The 16,644-nt window shown below is 45.2% G+C and overlaps 1 protein-coding gene across 6 annotated transcripts in view; it reads right to left on the bottom strand.

The window, feature by feature from the left end:
* Positions 1 to 16,096, bottom strand: part of RASAL2 (RAS protein activator like 2) — a 164,777-nt gene extending 148,681 nt beyond the window's left edge. For all 6 annotated transcript variants that reach the window (XM_054285631.1, XM_054285628.1, XM_054285630.1 and 3 more), the window contains exon 1: positions 15,932 to 16,096. In XM_054285631.1, coding sequence (XP_054141606.1) covers positions 15,932 to 16,091 — 160 coding nt within the window. In that variant the 5' untranslated portion in view covers positions 16,092 to 16,096. The remainder of the gene's footprint in view (positions 1 to 15,931) is intronic.
* Between the last annotated feature and the right edge of the window lie 548 nt (positions 16,097 to 16,644).

The raw sequence follows: 16,644 nt of genomic DNA on the forward strand, positions 1-16,644 counted from the left end.
AATACCCCATCACTGTTACTAAATTTTACTTGTCCTGCAGACAAGTCAAAGCAATTTTCTACTTGTCAGAGATGATAAATCAGTTGTTGGGTGACACTGACAGGTGGATTTGTCAAATCTCCCATGAAGAGCTTTGGTCTCTGCTTTCAGGCTGCCTGTGAACCCCTGAGAGGGCAGTAACACAATTGATTAAGACAGATTAGGAAAAGTTTGGATTTTCAGGGCTGCTGGCCCTTTCCCCAGCTTCCCTGGCATTTTTCTTTCTGCTTTAGCATCCAAGTGGGTGCACAGCATCAAGCTGCTGCTGGGTTTTATTCTAGCACTTCACCCACAGAATTCCAGTTAAAAGTAGAGCAGTTTAAAAAAAAACCCTCCAAACCACACACTGCATTTGAAAATACGTTATTTGGTTTAAAAATAACGATTTTTCTTCAAGACAAAGGGACACCTTCAGAAAAATAAGAATCAATCTCCATTTTTTCTCCCCATTTTGTTTGCTACTACATAAGTTACTCAAAAGAAACAACTGGTATTTGAGTGAGAGCAAAGAATCTATGGCAAAGATGTGTGAATGGAAGTTCATACCTTTTGTGTACCAGCCACAAAAAAAAATCCACTTACTAAGAGTAAAGGTGGAAATGTTCTAGTGAAATACTTCATGTACTGACATTAAACGAGTTTGACAAGACAACTGAGCCAAGCTGCTCCCTTTTTAGCCCTTTCTTCACAAAATAAATGAGAGTGGTGTTAATATTCTGTCTGGGCTGCACATCTAAATCTTGTTTAGGAGCCATGGCAGGTGTAGCAGAGAGACTAATTTGGAAAAATAACAAGCTACAGATAGTAGAAATTAGAAAATGCACAATAGGAAATGTTCTTTCCTAGTGCCCTTGGGAGTGACACCCCTTGGGCCCTGGGGTGATGCTCCAGTGCTCTGCAGAGACTTTCCTGATGCAAAGAGAAATACAAGCAGCAGTTGACACTGGTTCAGCAGATAAGAAAAGATGGGAAGCCTCAAAGTGAAGCCCAGAGGTAGAATCTCAAATGGAAGGCTCCTCCCAGGCAAGGGAGTCTGTCCAGGAGCCATTGAGCCCCACCTCATCTTTCAGACCTTTCATACAGACCTTGGAGTTGGGTTTGACCTCTGGGACTTGCTGTGCTCCATCTCCAGGACACTGCAGCCATGGCTTCCCTGGCGTGGCACAGAACTCTGCTGTGTTTGGCATGGAATTCCACTGCTCTGAAGTTCAGAGAACCAGCAGATGGGATTTGCATCCTGCCATACAAAATGTGAGCTACTTCCCAACTAAAACAAGGCAACTCCCTACTCATGAGCCTGTTCACTGAACACCTGAAAAGAGTATGGTTTTTAATTGCATTTTCTGTCACCCAAAGAATTTGCAGGTTTCAGGTGGAGCATTGGTTTTGCTGTGTCCTAGGATAACATTTGTACTGTCCTCTAAATATCCACATTCAGTCCTCAAGATGAAGGACTTTTTTTATATCATTTTGCCAGGAAGGTAGTTCATCCTTATTCCTGAGCTGTTGTAAAGCAGGTCTTCTTCCTGCATGTTATGCTCAGCATTACAGTAAGTGGGGAGAAAGACATTTCCAGCCACTGACAGAGCCTGAACAAACTGCCTGGCAGCAGCACTCAGTTCCCTGCATTCCCATTTATCCAGGGCTGAGTCAGAGCTGCCTCCCCCCACTGAAAGGAGGCAGTGTGGAAATGATGACAAACTGTTTCAGAGGCTACAAGATGAACTAAGACCTTTGGCATTAGTGTAATGCAGACACAATTCTAATTCCAATAAAGTCATTTATTGGAGCTGCTAAGTGCAGCTGTTCTGCCCTCACTGTACTACGAGCAGCAGGAGTGAAGCTGAGGGGTGAGGCAAAGAAACCAAGAGGGAAAATGAAATAAATCATTTGGAAAACAGCTGGACAGTAAAAAGGCCAGCCCTTAGGCTGGAGAGCTACTCTAGATTTACACTACCATTAAGATGAAACTAATTGCCATTTGGGTAAGCAAGCTGCATTTTAAAAGACATGTGTCTTTTAAAATTAATTTGCAGTTATTTCTAAAGATAAGCTGTAACTGGAATGAGACTTTTGCCAGAGAATCCAGAGGAGAGTTGCTCAGTGTCTTTAGAGGAAAAAAGTTTATTCCTTGGAAGAGCTGTGATTCCCCATGAAAAATTTCTGAGGATTTCTTCCTTGCATGAATAATTTATGTGCTTTGGTAGTCATAGTATTAGAGAGACAATTATGAACAGGAGATAACTCTTCAATTTTAAAAGTTGTTACTAATTCAGGCTTCATTTGTACTACTGTGGAGGAAAGAAAATCATACTAACCACGCTCCTCCTTTCTGCTGTCACAGGAAAATTGTGCAAAGCACAGAGCCAGCCAATATCCCTTTTAATCCTAAACCAACAGCATTCAGACTGCAATATGAGTTTCAAGGAAAAAAAAAACGGAAAAAGCCACAGAGGAATAATACCCATGGTGGCTCATCAGAATATTAAGGAGATTGCAGATTGTCAAAGCTCTGGAATCAGATGCTGATAATTCAGAGCTCCTGCCCAGCTCAGATTCAAGCAACAAATCTATTCTGCACGTGTTGGGGAATAGATTTGCATTCATTGTTTCCTATATGCTGATGAAGGGAAAGATTAAAAAAAACCCCAAGGTATGAAGCTCAGTAGCTATCCCTCATGGGCACCAATGTTTCACTTGCTTTGCTGGATATTTCAACCAGAGAAAAAGAAGATCCTAAAAAGCCCCAAACCACTAACAGCTTTCACATGCCATGCCTCTGGACCAGCATGGCCTCTTGTACCAAGCTTGCTTCCAACAAAAACAGCACCTCCCCGCCTGCACCCAGCATCCTGCTGGCAGGAAACATGGAGACACGGATGGTGTACCCAGAAATGCACTGGGGCTCTCCAGCTGGCACCCCCACACTTGCTGAATTCTGCATTTTCTGCCCAGTCACACAGAGCTCCTTTAACCTCAGAGCCCTGGTAACGCTCAGCACAATGCCAGAGGTTGCCTTTTGAGGCAAATGACTCCATTCAGCTGTATTTTTAGCCCCCCAGACTCTTCCAGGACTCCATTTACAAGCAAAGCTCCGCCTCCTGTTTACAGCAGCACAGGAGCCCACAGCTGGTTAGACACCAGGCAGCAAGGGAGGCAGGGAGGACTCTGAATTACAGCAGTGGCTACCAGAACATCCTTCTCCTCCTGTACTGGTGAACATCTCCTGTGGTTCAAGCTCTCCATTCACCTTCTGGTAAAGGTTTGCCTAAAAGGCTTAAGGGCACTCTGCACCCAACCCCAGATGAGCTCCAAGTTCAACTCCAGACCCCAATGAGAGCTCAGTGTCACCTTGGTTGAAATTCCTTTGACATTGACACACACAGAAACAATTTCCCTCACGGCTGGAATTGCTGTTCCAAGCAAAAACTGTGTAGTTAAAATTAATAGCATGCTCATTTTATAACAGAGTCACACACACACAAAGCTGGCTAATCTTTGCTGGAAACCAAAAAGCCACCAAGGTTCCAGAAAAAGGACTGGAGTAGATTTTTCTTTTGGGTAACCCAAGTGAAATGAAGTAGGGAGAAAAGCAGCCACTTTTATGAGATTATGATTACAAATGCTGTGTCAGCTCTGTGAAATTACAGGAGTGAATTATTTTTTTCCAATGAGGTATTAATCCCCCCATAAGACTTAGCTAAATGTTACATATCTGCTGAAAACTGCACATCTGCATCACAATAACTGGTTTTGAAGTGTCCTCACAAAGAAGTAAACACACACCTCCTGCCCCAAATAAAAAGCAAAGGCACCACTAATTGAAGAGAGATATAGCCTCAAACTGATTCACCACCAGTGGGAACTACAGAGAAAACCACAAGGAGCAGCACAGATGAAGAACACCCCAGAGTGAGTAAAAGGAATAAGAACTGGGATGTTGCTTCCTCCATCTGTGTAAGTGCTTAAGTAATAAGCACATGACATACTGCAGGGCCCTGCAGGGACAAGAGGCCAACACACTGCCCCTAAAAGCCACAGGGCTGGCCAGTTCCATCATGAGTAATGAGAGCTCCAAGGAAACACAGGCATTTCCTTCCCTAATTCTCCAAACACCCAGCTCCAAGGTCTCAAAGTGGTCAGCAACAACTCGGTAAGGAAAGCACCCCAAAGTCAATTACATCATCTGCCCTGGCTGTAAGCAGAAGGCCACTCAGGCTGGTCCAGTTTTCATAAACTGGCTAGTGAGCTTCCAGCATTTCTCATGAAGGCACTTCCTTTTGGAAGGGAATGGAAAAAGCAACCTTCAAGCAGAAAAGTAGGTCACAAAGAAGCCACATCAATAAAGTCTGGAAACAAAACAGGGAGGGATACTGTGTCAGCTACAGAATTGGGTGGTTCTTCTAAATGGAAATCAGAAGTACAGCTAGAACATCTCAACTGGTAAACTGATGAAACAGATTAACTACACTCCAAGTGATACATTACAGCTTTTCCTCTCTAAGTCTCCTGCAAAGCCACTCTAAGTTTTAAACTTAATTGCATGCTTTTTAGCCTGAACTCGTGATAACCCTTCTGAACTCCACCAGCAACAATAGCAGTCTGGACAGCAAAGATTTATGGTGCTGGGTATCAACCTCCCACCACCCCTCTGTCACCACAGCTTTCACATGAGACTCATCCCAAAGCTTTTTTAGAGCCATCCAGGTAGAGACTGAACTGCAAACAGATGTGGTGGTTATGTTTTACAGTTTTACATATGTCAGCCAAGAGATCTCATGGCCGGGCCAGCAGATGCCAGTGGTAATCTTGCAAAGATGGCCGTAAAGTCAGCCTGAACACACAGAAAACCAGGGCCCAGCAGTCCACTCTCACCTTTTTTTCCCCCAGAATTAAGTGAAACATCAAAGCTAATGCAACCTGTAATCAGAGCCAGTATCTCCTCAGCATGGAAGCAGCAGGCTGATTTAATTCTTGGCACCTTTTTACAGGAACACCTATGTGCTCAAAGGGGAAACCACCTTAACTCCTACCAGAGCACTTGCTGTGTCCCAGGCTGTCTGGTTCCCAACCCATTCTGAGAAGAGATTTGGACCACTGCAAAGAAAGCAGGTACTGCCTTTTGATACTAACAGCTATTGCTCTTCAAATTATCCATAAAGAAAGGGATTATCATCTGTTTTTATAAAAATGTGTAACTCAAAATATAGGACGAAGGAAAAAGCCGCCTTCTAGTTGGTTATGTACAATTCACAGTTGCTTACCAAATGTAATAATTAGGTATGACCAATATTAAATCACCATTATATATAAGCAGCAGGTTAAAGGTGCCAAGAGAGCCAGTAAACCCAAATTACCAAAAATGCACAATTTGTACAAACTGGCCAAACACCCAGCTAAAGTCAGGATCCAGATAAATCTGAGCCATGATGATTCAGGTGAATGCTGCCCTCACAGCAAACATATATTTATCACTGACAGCCATGCTGCATTTTCAGACAGTTTTGTATTTTCACCCTTTTCTGGTTTAACACAGAAAGAGCAATGTATTCTGACAAAATAAAATAGCAGAAAGCAAGTTGTGCCAGAATTGCAAAGATTAATGCCATTTCATACCACTTACATTTTCAACTATTACTACAGCATTCCTCTCAATATTTTTTTTCAGCAAAGTTTCAGACATATTTTGACTTCTACAACATGCAAATTCCCCATTTCTAGCACTGTCTGGAATTAAAAAAATATTTACTTCCTTCTTATCATCCTTCCTTTTATCCTGTACATTCATCATTTCTGCAAACAGAGGCCCTTTACTTCACATTCCTGACTTCCCTATTAGTAAGTCCAAAACAAAGAAAAAAAAAAGAAATTAGAGCAGAAAATGCTTAACTTCTGTCTGTAAAGCTTGTCTAGGCTGATAAAAAATAAAACAGGCTTTCCTCCTAATTTGATTTAATGGTTGTAATGATTTAATGACTATAAATTGAGAAATTAGCAACCACTGGCATCAAAATGAGGAGAGCTGAATTAGAAATGCCCAGTTCTGTAGGTACTGTCAGGGCAGTGTGAACTGAGGCCATGAACAACCACAGGAGCTTCTTTAAGCAGAGGAGTCTCCAGTCAAGGGTATGTGGAAGCAAACTGACATAAATATTTATGGCAAGACCATAAAACTTTTTTTGCTACTTCACTATATGGGATATAAAACTCATTATCTCTAGGGAGTTGAGGCTCTTTGAAAACTTCAGTGAGCAAGGCCTGAGCTAATGGAAGGAGTTAAGGAAGGACCCCATGAAATCTGCTCAACAGGGTAATTAATCACTCCACACCTCACTGACATCCTAAGCAAGTGCTGCCAGAGAGTGAGAGAGAAAGGGAACCCATAAACCAATGCCATTTAGAAGATAAATCTTCCCAAACCTGGTTTAAGAGGATGTTGGTTTCTTTCCTGACTTCTGATTTTCCAGGATACCTATCAACTACTCACCATTCTGAACAAAAAAAAAAAAAAAAAAAAGATGGAAAATAATTACAGAAACATAGCTCAAAATAGGAAATACTTGGCATTATTTGACAAGGAAGTCCAATGATTTCCTAGCAAGTGTGAGCACATTGTGTTTTGCTGGTGATGTACGTGTTCCAGTACATTTAAACAAGTAGGAAATGCAGCAGAGGCAGCAGCTTGTCTGTACAGCTTGAGGTATAACCTCATAATGTAAATAAACATCTTCTCAGGAAGCATTTTGCCTCCTCTTCTTTCCTAGAGCCTGCAAGACTGTACTCCTAAGATAAAATACCTAACTAACATGGAAAACTACTATGGATCAGTGAAGGGCTGGCAAAGCCAACCAAACTTGTGTTATGCACTGGCACCTGGTCCCAAATGGCACAGGAAGGATGTTGGAGCTCAAAGGGCTTTAACCATTGTTCTGTGCTTTTCCAGCTTTGATCTGGGATGTGTTTGCTTCCCCCAGTCAGCAGTGAGGAGTTACCTACCTGAAAGTAATGATTCAGGCACCAGCCCGCCCTGCTTACAAATTAGGGAAAGATAATGAGTGCTGGCTGTCCAACACCTTCATACCAGTGGTCCAGCCTGCTATCACTGAAATTAGACAAGTTTATTCCATTTTGAAGGCCAACAAAGCTTCACCTTTGGCTTCTCGGGGAGTAAGAAAAAAAATAAAAGGAACAATTAGGTGCCATCACCTGAATGTAAGTCTCCCCCTCTGAGGGCATCTTGCCCTGCTGACCTACAGATCTGACAGCTAACAGGGTGTTTGAGAGGATTATTAATAGTTACACAGGTTCCAAGTAAAGGCTTAGAGGCACCCCAAACACAAAGCAGTGCAACCCAAGGCACGCAAGCAAAGCTCTGTAGGTGTCTCAGGAGATCTGGCATCTGTTGCCAAGTTTCTTGGATGTCCTTGGACAAGTTATCTGATCTATTTGTGCCTCATTTCCTCACCTTCTCAGCTCAGAGCAGCCCTCTCAAATAAAACCATTAATGCTTTGGATGCACTCATCCAACAAGGCAATGAATGGTGCAAGTCAGTGAAACTGATCCTCCTTTAGCCCTGATGGAATTGTTAATAAAGCAGTCACCATTTGTCAAGACAAAATGGAACAGAAAACTGAAGCAAAGCCGTCATTTAATTTCCAAATGAGATTCAAGGACTGCATTCAGCCCTCCCAGCCTCTGCTGCTTTGCACACATTTTCCTGGAAGCCTCATAGCACACACTGTGCTGAGTAGTGCAGCATCTGTCCCCTATCTTGTTGAGACCAGTATCAGAGCACTAAAGAGTCAGCTAAATGAGGGTGTGAATTACCTCCGCTTATCTCAAGCCAATCCACTGACTCAAGTAATGAGATCCTGAAAAAGCAAGCAGGTTTTTAACTCTGTCCTGCAGAAACCCCTCCAGAAGTTCTAAATCCACCTATATTTCCTCCAAGCCCTTACTAGCAAAAGATGATGTACATCCCAAGAGGAGAAATGTAGTTACACTGTTGTATTCCATGGAGTAACTTCAAGTTCCTCTGTGAGGGATCTCCCAAAAAACAGATGTGTCATAAATTTCCAGGCTTCCCAGCTTACTCAGCCTAACCTGAAGACTGCTATTCCAGAGCTGGGGAGCATCAGAGCTCTCTCAGGAGAGCATGGAGCTGTTGTTGGTGCAGTTTGGCTCACTGCCATCCTGTGCCTGTCCCACAGACCCCACTGCTTTAAGTGTCCTGCCTTTCCCCACACAAAACATCTCCTCCTGAAGCCCTAGAAAAAACAGAACCAAAACATTTCCTCCTGAAGCCCTAGGAAAAAAAAAAAAAAAAAAAAAAAAAAAAGAAAAAGAAACATCATCTCCTGAAGCCCTAGGAAAAAAAAAACAAAAACCATCTCCTCCTGAAGCCCTAGAAGGTGGTAGTGGGCATCCAGCATTTCTTACACATTATGTGGATGCAATGGACACAAAATGCTTATTCCTAGGAAGTTTTGTCTCCTTTTTGGAAATTTCAAGTCAAAACCCAAGTAATGTTCCTCTTTTTCAATTCCCTGCCTCCCAGTACCTTGCTTCAATCCCCTGCTACCAGAGTTGGGAGTTTTCTCAGACTGAATGCCAGAGTCCACCTCAAGGAATTTCCCACACTGTTTTCATGCCATCCAGACTGAGAATAGGACCAAGGTGAAGAGGTTCTGCTCAATCTCTTGGACTGTTACTGTGAAAGCCTAAGGCTGGGAGGGATTAAGTCTGAGATCATTTTTAGTCACAGATTCCTCAACACTTCTTTTCCTCTCATCACAGCACCGATTTCCATTCCCACACCGCCTTGGAAGCTGGGACTGAATGCACACAATCCCCTCCCAGCTCCTGATACTGCACCGTGTAATCCTCCATCCACTTTCAAACACATTTGCCATTTTTCATGTTTGCTGTGTCCTTTATTCTCTGGTCCTGGCTACAAATTCCAAAAGACAAGCAAAGCAGCCTCTGTCTATATGGCACCAAGCACATCTACAGTGCAGTACTGTGTAAATAAAATGAATTATCTTAAGACAGAAAAAACCGGGGTATTTTCAATTAAACCATTAACAGCCAAGAATGCAGACACAGCAACAGAAGAAGAGAAAAGGTGCCTGCAAGTTTTAATCAAGGCAGAAACTCACAGAGAAGCATATGCATTCTTATGCAAATCTGCACCAGACGCATCGCACATCTGCTGAAATGGGTGTCGTTTTCCCACAGTTTGCAGAATTAATGTGTTTAACTAAGTGCCTGCCAGTGCTTGCAGTGTAAGAGCTAATTTCTAATGGGGTATTCCCAGTTGGAAAAAAAAAAATCCCTTTAGATAATAAAGGATCTAAATCCAGGACTTGGTTTTACATTTACTTAAGTGCAAAGACCCCTTCACCTCCAAGAGCTCCTTGCTTGCACTGCTCCAGCTTGCTTTACAATTAAAAATAATCCCGACTCTTGGAGAAGAGCCTTTCTACATTTCTGTGACCTTTGGAAACCCTGTTAAAGAGAATGGACAAAAGCTATTCCCTCCTGATCAATTTTATAAGGGTTTTCTGAGATAGGAGGGTGTCAAAACACACAAAGGGCTTTGAGAGAATTTTGCAAACCAAAACATAGCAATATTTCTTTTCACTTGGTTACCTTCCTTGCAGATGCAATTTGTATTTCCATGATTACTATGTGTCTTCACAGAGGATTTTGAAAGAATTCAGATGAGATTTTAACTTCTGACCCTGAGGCTAAAAAGGCATATATGTCAGAAAATACCAAAGTCTCAGCTATTTTTTATAAAAATCTATAAATATTAGTTAAAAGGAATCCATGATCTCATAATAAGTCAACAGGTCACAGTTATGCTCTTCTTATCTTCCCTTTTTTTTCCCCTATTGTTTAAAAATAGGAAACAGCACCACATGAAAATGTTCAGCCAGAGATAAATCGTGTGACTGAAACACAGGAGTCAGGAAACCAGTGTTTTAAAATAATGTCATCCTCATTTTCCCCAGCATACTCTAGTACTGTTGATGCCTCCAAATATTTAAGTGACTTAATAAATTAGTAACCTAGGCAACCTTGCAACAACACAGCCAGCTGAAGGAGTCCAGCTAAAAACTCCCTCCCCCCAAAAAAATTTAAAACTTCATTTATGTATAAATTCCTGTCAATGTTCCTTAAAAAGAGGAAAGGCAAGCAGTTTTAATGTCAAAGGGCTGATTATGCAATAAGATTTTGGAGTAAAGCAACCAAGGAGCAAACAGGCTGTGTCCAGCCCCCAGCTCCACTCCAAGTCACCTCTGTCACTGCACAGGAGAATGAGCAGAGAGGATCTGTAATTCACCCCCTGCATGCCTGCAAGAACTCCCTGGAGTCAAACAGGGCTGTTGGAGGAGCTGTCCCAGAGCAGGCATGAGCAGATCACCTGTAAGAGCACTTCACTCATCTTCTGATATTACCTGCTGCTGGCTGGCAAGGGAAGGCAGCATCTCTGCCCTGTTTTTCATCTGTAGCAAATGCAGTCGCTTAAAACCTTGGTTTTGATTAAACTCTGCCTTTTACAATGGGGCTCCAACTAAAATTCATTGTTGCTTATCAACCAAACTAACAAAAGCTTTGTGCTGTCGGCATTCAACGTCTGTCCCTCACTGGGTACCTGAGGGCTGTGATAAGGTCAAACACCACCACAGCAGGCATTGTCCAAACTCTCAGGAAATGACATTTCCCGCCCAACGAGGTTTATCTCCCAAGCCTGCTTTTGCACCAACTTTCTGGGTGAGTTAAAAATAAGCCTATTGATCAGAAGGGGAAAGAAACGCTGGTCAACACTGCCCTTCTTTCCTTTCCAACACAAGAGTGGCTGCACAGATCCCGTGCAGCTCTCCAGAATCTTTGCAGCTTTCCAGGGCTCTGCACCTTCACCTTATCTCCTGGTAAGCCTTTCCTAAAAGCAAATGTTCTCCTGCAAGGAATTGGAGATCCATACCCACTCAGAAAGGCAGTGGGATACAAACCCCAGCCCAGCTCACATCTCAAGGAGGGAAAACCTTAGTGCCAGCCATCTCACCTAGCGGATTGCCTGGCTACGAGGGTTTTATCGGTTCTTACATTAATTACACCGTTCCCACCTCCCCCTTGTCAGGCGGCCTCTGGAGTAGTTTGTAACTGAGCTGGCGGAGATGAGCGATAAGGTTTGGGAACAGAGAGGACCGGATCCCCCCGCGTGTTCCGGGCACCCTGGGCAGGTCCTGCAGCAGCGCAATGAAGATGCCGCCACCTGGTGGGACCTGCTCGGGCTCGGCCGGAGGCCGGGGGACAGGCGGGACCCCGGGCAGGGAGGTGGCAGCTCACACTCCCCATCCCCGCACAAGGCCGGCCAGCAGCATGAGCAGGGTGGAGGGAAAGGATCTGCTGACAACAAGATGCTGCTCGTTACCAAAGCCTGTTGGTACCCATCCAAAGAAGGATGCTTCAGAAATGGATAATCTTTGTGTTTTCAGCTACAACTACAAACAGTGGAATAAAATAAGAGCTTTAAAAGAAAAGGTAGATAGAAAAAGCTACTTTCACAGTCATAGCAAGGCAGGCTGTAAAGAACCAGAAACCCCTCAGAACAGAGCTGAAATCATTGATATAAAAGAGCTGAGCAAGGCAGATGACAAACTGCTGGAGTAGATAGCTCACAGAAATTGGGCTTTTGAACTGAATTTCACATGATCAGGAGATGCTTCTGCTCAGTGCCCAAGCCACAGCTATTTTTTAATCTCTGCATGACACCACGCACATTAGCATGGCTTCAGTCCTGAGCATGAGTCTGGTATTTTCTGAGAGCCAATACTTAAAAGCCTGGAACTCAGGTCTGAGGCAGCCAAGAGATGTTTCTGTCTGCTTGCACAGGGACTGGGGCTTTTTGTGGAGCTAGAAGCTCTGTCTGCAGATTGATATCCATGAAAAGGCATGGAGCCCTTCTAGCCTGTGCTTAGAGAGCCTTCTCCTCCTGCCAGCAGAAAGGGGGGTGAGGAGGGTCATTCCAGCAGTGAGGAATGTCTCCAGGCTGCCCACAGGATTAGAGGACAAGGTGATGAAAGAGTCCACATCCTATCTGCACTCAAGTTTGTACAACCACCGTCAGCTTTTAGCACTGCTGCTAAAAGAAAAAGACATTTCCTAGTCCAGATAAGGCCCCAGAGCAACAATGTCTGTTTGCAGGATGAGCACTCAAGAACAGACTCATCCCTGTGCTATTTTTTACATACTTCAGCAACTCTTCTTTTGCAGTTTTAGCACAGGAGCTTTTGCAGCGAGCTTAGAGCAGGCACATCATCAATGAATCTGACAACCCCATCACAGAAGTTTGCAACCTGTTTAGACACAAATTGTACATCAGGCAAAACCCAATCCTACCCTCATCACATGCAACATTTAACACCAATGCTGTGATGCTGGCTTTAGAATTCATTCCTGCAAAACCCATGGATGTTCAGTCAGCCACACCAGGCAATGTAATTGCTCTGTTTCCACAGTTAGCACTGAAAATGCTGTCTATTCAGTTATTGCCCTGCCTCCTCCTCACAAAACCTGTTTCAAAGGGCGGAGAAAAAGATCTTGAAACATGGGTGGATGCTTTCAAAAGTCAGTTATCACTTTTAGAGAGAGGGAAAAAAGTAAAAAAATCAAAGCATTAATCCAGGCAAGACACCTCCCCCCTCCTAGCCGCTGCACACATGCCACGAGTCTGAATGGAAGCCGTCACCCAGAACACATGTCGATACATATTTTACAGAAACATTAGTTGTGTGTCAAAACCAGTTCTTGGAAACATCATCTAACAGCACTCACATGATTTGTGTTTCACGAGCAATTAAACCTATCACTCTGACAAGCAACTCTGCTGCTCCTGTCCACTATTCAAACATCAGCTTAGAGGAAACTAATTATATTTCAAACTCCGTCCATGGGTAGGGAAACTGTATTTCCATGATAATGTCCTGGCTAATTCACTTAAGCAGAAGCTGCTGAACCTCCAGAGCACAGAATGAAACAGCCACCCTTGGAACTAGTGCAGCTAAGGCAGGAAATGCAAAAATAGCCAGACTGTGATTTAGATCTCGGAGTGAAGTCAGACAAGACCTCAGTGTCACACTGAAATCACATCCCAGACATTGTAAAGTCCTACTGTATTCACATCACTGTCATACTGCTGGCAAGCCACAGAGCCCAGCAACGATGGGACTCCACTGCTAAACTCTTTTCTCTGTAGGTGTCATGAAGTTTCGCAGGCTCTGCAACCAGACCAGCTCTCCTCATGGCAGTAATTGCTTCTCTGGACAGAGACAAAGTGGATGGCACACCACTGCCAAGTAGAGACGCACAGAAATAAACAGCTGTCTGTCTTGAAGTGGCTGCTGAGCTCTTTTTCTTTAAAATACATGCTTCTACTACTAGGGACACTGTTCAGACAGTCACCTTTCATTTGGAACAACAGCCCTACAAGGCAGTTCACATTCACAGAGACACGTGGAAATGAAATGCAGTGACATCAAAAGCTGCATTTCTCACCGTGCCAGAAAACGCTTCTCCACTTTTCATGTGCTCGGTATTCCTTCCCTCTCCCAGCCATTCACGGTGAAATAATTAGTGTTAGTGTTCTCATTGTTTATCAGACAATACAGACAATAAGGCTAAGCTTTCTGCTCCTGTTTTCTTTCGCTATGCTGCTGTGGTTCCTCAAACAACTGTGCAAGGCTTTACTTTTAATCCTATGAATAACACTTGTCACTCATGGGTTTGTAACCCATATTTAGCTGTGCACAAACACAGTGCACATGGCACAGTTTCAGCTTGATTCATTGTCTACAAACTTCTCCAGATGTGCTCATGCAAGGAAAAAAAAGGCTAATAAACAGGAGGAAACAAACAAATACCAGCTAATCCGATTGCAATTTCTTAGGGAAGGAGAGAAGACACTAGCACATCAGATTCTTTATGAGGGAGAGGGATAATGAGTTGTTTTTAAACACAGACTAGGAATAATTAGTTATTGTCCTTGGGCTACAAGATGTGTTTTCATGGGCTTGAAGTGCATGGTGATTTTTATAGCCTGTGAGCTAGCTAGGCCCTGTCACAGTGGATTTTCCCCATTTATCTCCACGTTAACGTCAAACTACAAGCACATCACAACATATGACTTTATCAGCAAGCAATGTTCCTCACTGTGGCTAATTTTGAAACCACATTCCTGCTTCCACTCATCGAAGATACAACCTTGGGTAACAATCAGATAGGCTGGTGCCAGACATCCTCTTCTTAAGTACATTCTCATTTTACCTTTAGAAAGTGTTCTCAACAAACAAACAATCTCAAGACAAATGGCTTTCTTTGGAACTCCTCTCAACAACAGCAGCCAGATATTTTTGCATAAGGCTGCATTTTATAGTCCCAGCTCCAGGCTGGGATTAACAAAAGCAAGGTAAGCAAGAAGCAGCAGGCTAAACAGTGCAAACTACTAAAAATCCCAAACTTCTATTACAATTAATTCTGCTAAGTATAACTTCATTCATTGATGCACCAGACAGAAAGCAGACAGACAACCTCATCCCACTGCACCAGCTTTTCAAGCTTCCAAAATAAACACAAAGGTCTTTGAACAGACCATGCTCTCCAGAAAACCTGCAGCCTGATCTTCCTCATTTGATATGTGTGAAGGCTCAGGCTGGTGGTACTCACAATAATTACCTGCCATCAGCCAAGAAATGCAGCAGAGTTGTTGCAGATAACTTATTCATGTCATCGTTGTGTTTCAGGAATAACACAACCAGTAACAGATCAGTGACACGGGTAACAGAGAGCATTTGCTTCTAGTTTTACAGGTCAGGGAAAACCTGGAGAACCTCGTTGGGAACCAGGGCAGGGGAGGAAGAAGAAAGGGACAATCATCAGAGTAAAACATGTTAAAAAGTCCCAATAAAAAAGTGTTTTTACAGGTTCTCCATCATCATAGAAACTTGGAATGGTTTGGGTTGGGACCTTAAAGATGGTTTTGTTCCAACCTCCCTGCCATGGGCAGGGACATTTTCCATTAGACCAGGTTGGTCCCATCCAACCTGGCCTTGAACACTTTCAAGGAAGAGGCAACAATAATAATATCAGACAAAGGTACCATGTGCACACACCACGACCTTTTCGAGGCTGGACCATCAAATTTGTTACAGGAGGGAAAACAAAATAATGCCTGCAGTACTCTTCACTCTGAAACGTGGGAGTAATTATCCTCAGATTACCAAGACAAACAAGAGGGAGAGACAAGGAAAAGATAAAACAGAATTTCCACTATTTAGGTGCCGATCGAGAGATAAAATCCGACTGCACTTCAGCTGGAAGCCTAAACAAACCAGAGGCCCGGCCACATAAATCAAGCTAATTTAAAAAGGTTACATACCAGGGAGAGTTTGACAAAGAAGGGGAAACAACCCCGCGTCCTGCACTGCTGAGGACCCTAACATCGTTTTTATAAATTACAAAGGTGCCAATGTAACACAGACCAGTAAGTCTGGGGCGACGGGACCCACGGTATCAGCACCTCGCGGGCCTTTTGCGGCTCATTAATACTAATTAGATCCGGGAGTGCTCAGCCCCGCCGGCACCGCATCCCGGGCACACATCGTGCGGCTCCGGGCACACAAAGCTCGGGACGCGGATCCCAGCACAGGAGCATCCCGCACCTCGGCGGCGGGGAAGGCGTGGCCGGGGCGAGCCCGGGGCTCCGGGAGCCCGGCGGGGAGGGGGAGGCAAGGGAATTGGGAGCTTCGGCCGCGGGGAGAAGAAGAAAGGGAGAAAGAAGTTGGGGCCGGGAAGTTTTCCGCCGCTCCCCGCCCCGGCGCCCCTTACCGTAGACGCGGACCCAGCCCTGCTGCTGGCAGACCGACTCCCGCAGGACGCGGTCCAGCGCGCTGCCCGCCTCCAGCTCCTCCGAGCCCGGCTCCGGCTCCGCGAAGGGCTCTGCCGCCCATGCCGCCGGCTCCGCCGCCGCTCCCGCGGCCGCCTCCATGCTGCCGTGGGGACGAGGAGGCGCCGCCACCGCCCGCGCTGCGCCCCGGCCCCGCTTCGCCTTAGTACGGCTCCATCCCTCCCTCCTTTCCTCCCTCCCCCGGGCCGCCCCTGCCCGCCCTCCGCGTCAGCGCGGGCGGAGCCCCGCCGCCCCGCCCCGGGCCGGAGGGGAGGCGGGCGGTGGCGGGAGGCTCTGCCCCCGCTGCCCCCGGAGCCGCCGGCAGCCCTTTCCCCGGCCCCCGCCTGTCCCTGAGGCTGCCTCTCTGCGCGGGGCTTCGTGTGGCAGTCCGGAGGAGACTCAAGATGGTTCCTCCTCTCAGTTCCACGGCGGCTCGGGAGAGGCGTCCCGAAGGAATACGAGTCGGGATGGTCCGGCCGGGGCCCGTGCCCCTCACAGCGGCCCGTGCCCCTCACAGCGGCCCATGGCACAGCGGCCCGTGCCCCTCACAGCGGCCCGTGCCCCTCACAGCGGCCCATGGCACAGCGGCCCATGGCACAGTGGCCCGTGCCCTTCACAGCGGCCCGTGCCCCTCCGTGCCCCTCACAGTGCCTCA

Source organism: Melozone crissalis, unplaced genomic scaffold (assembly GCF_028551555.1).
Source record: "Melozone crissalis strain CALT ecotype California unplaced genomic scaffold, PUWL_Pcris_2 ptg000045l_1, whole genome shotgun sequence".
NCBI lineage: Eukaryota > Metazoa > Chordata > Aves > Passeriformes > Passerellidae > Melozone > Melozone crissalis.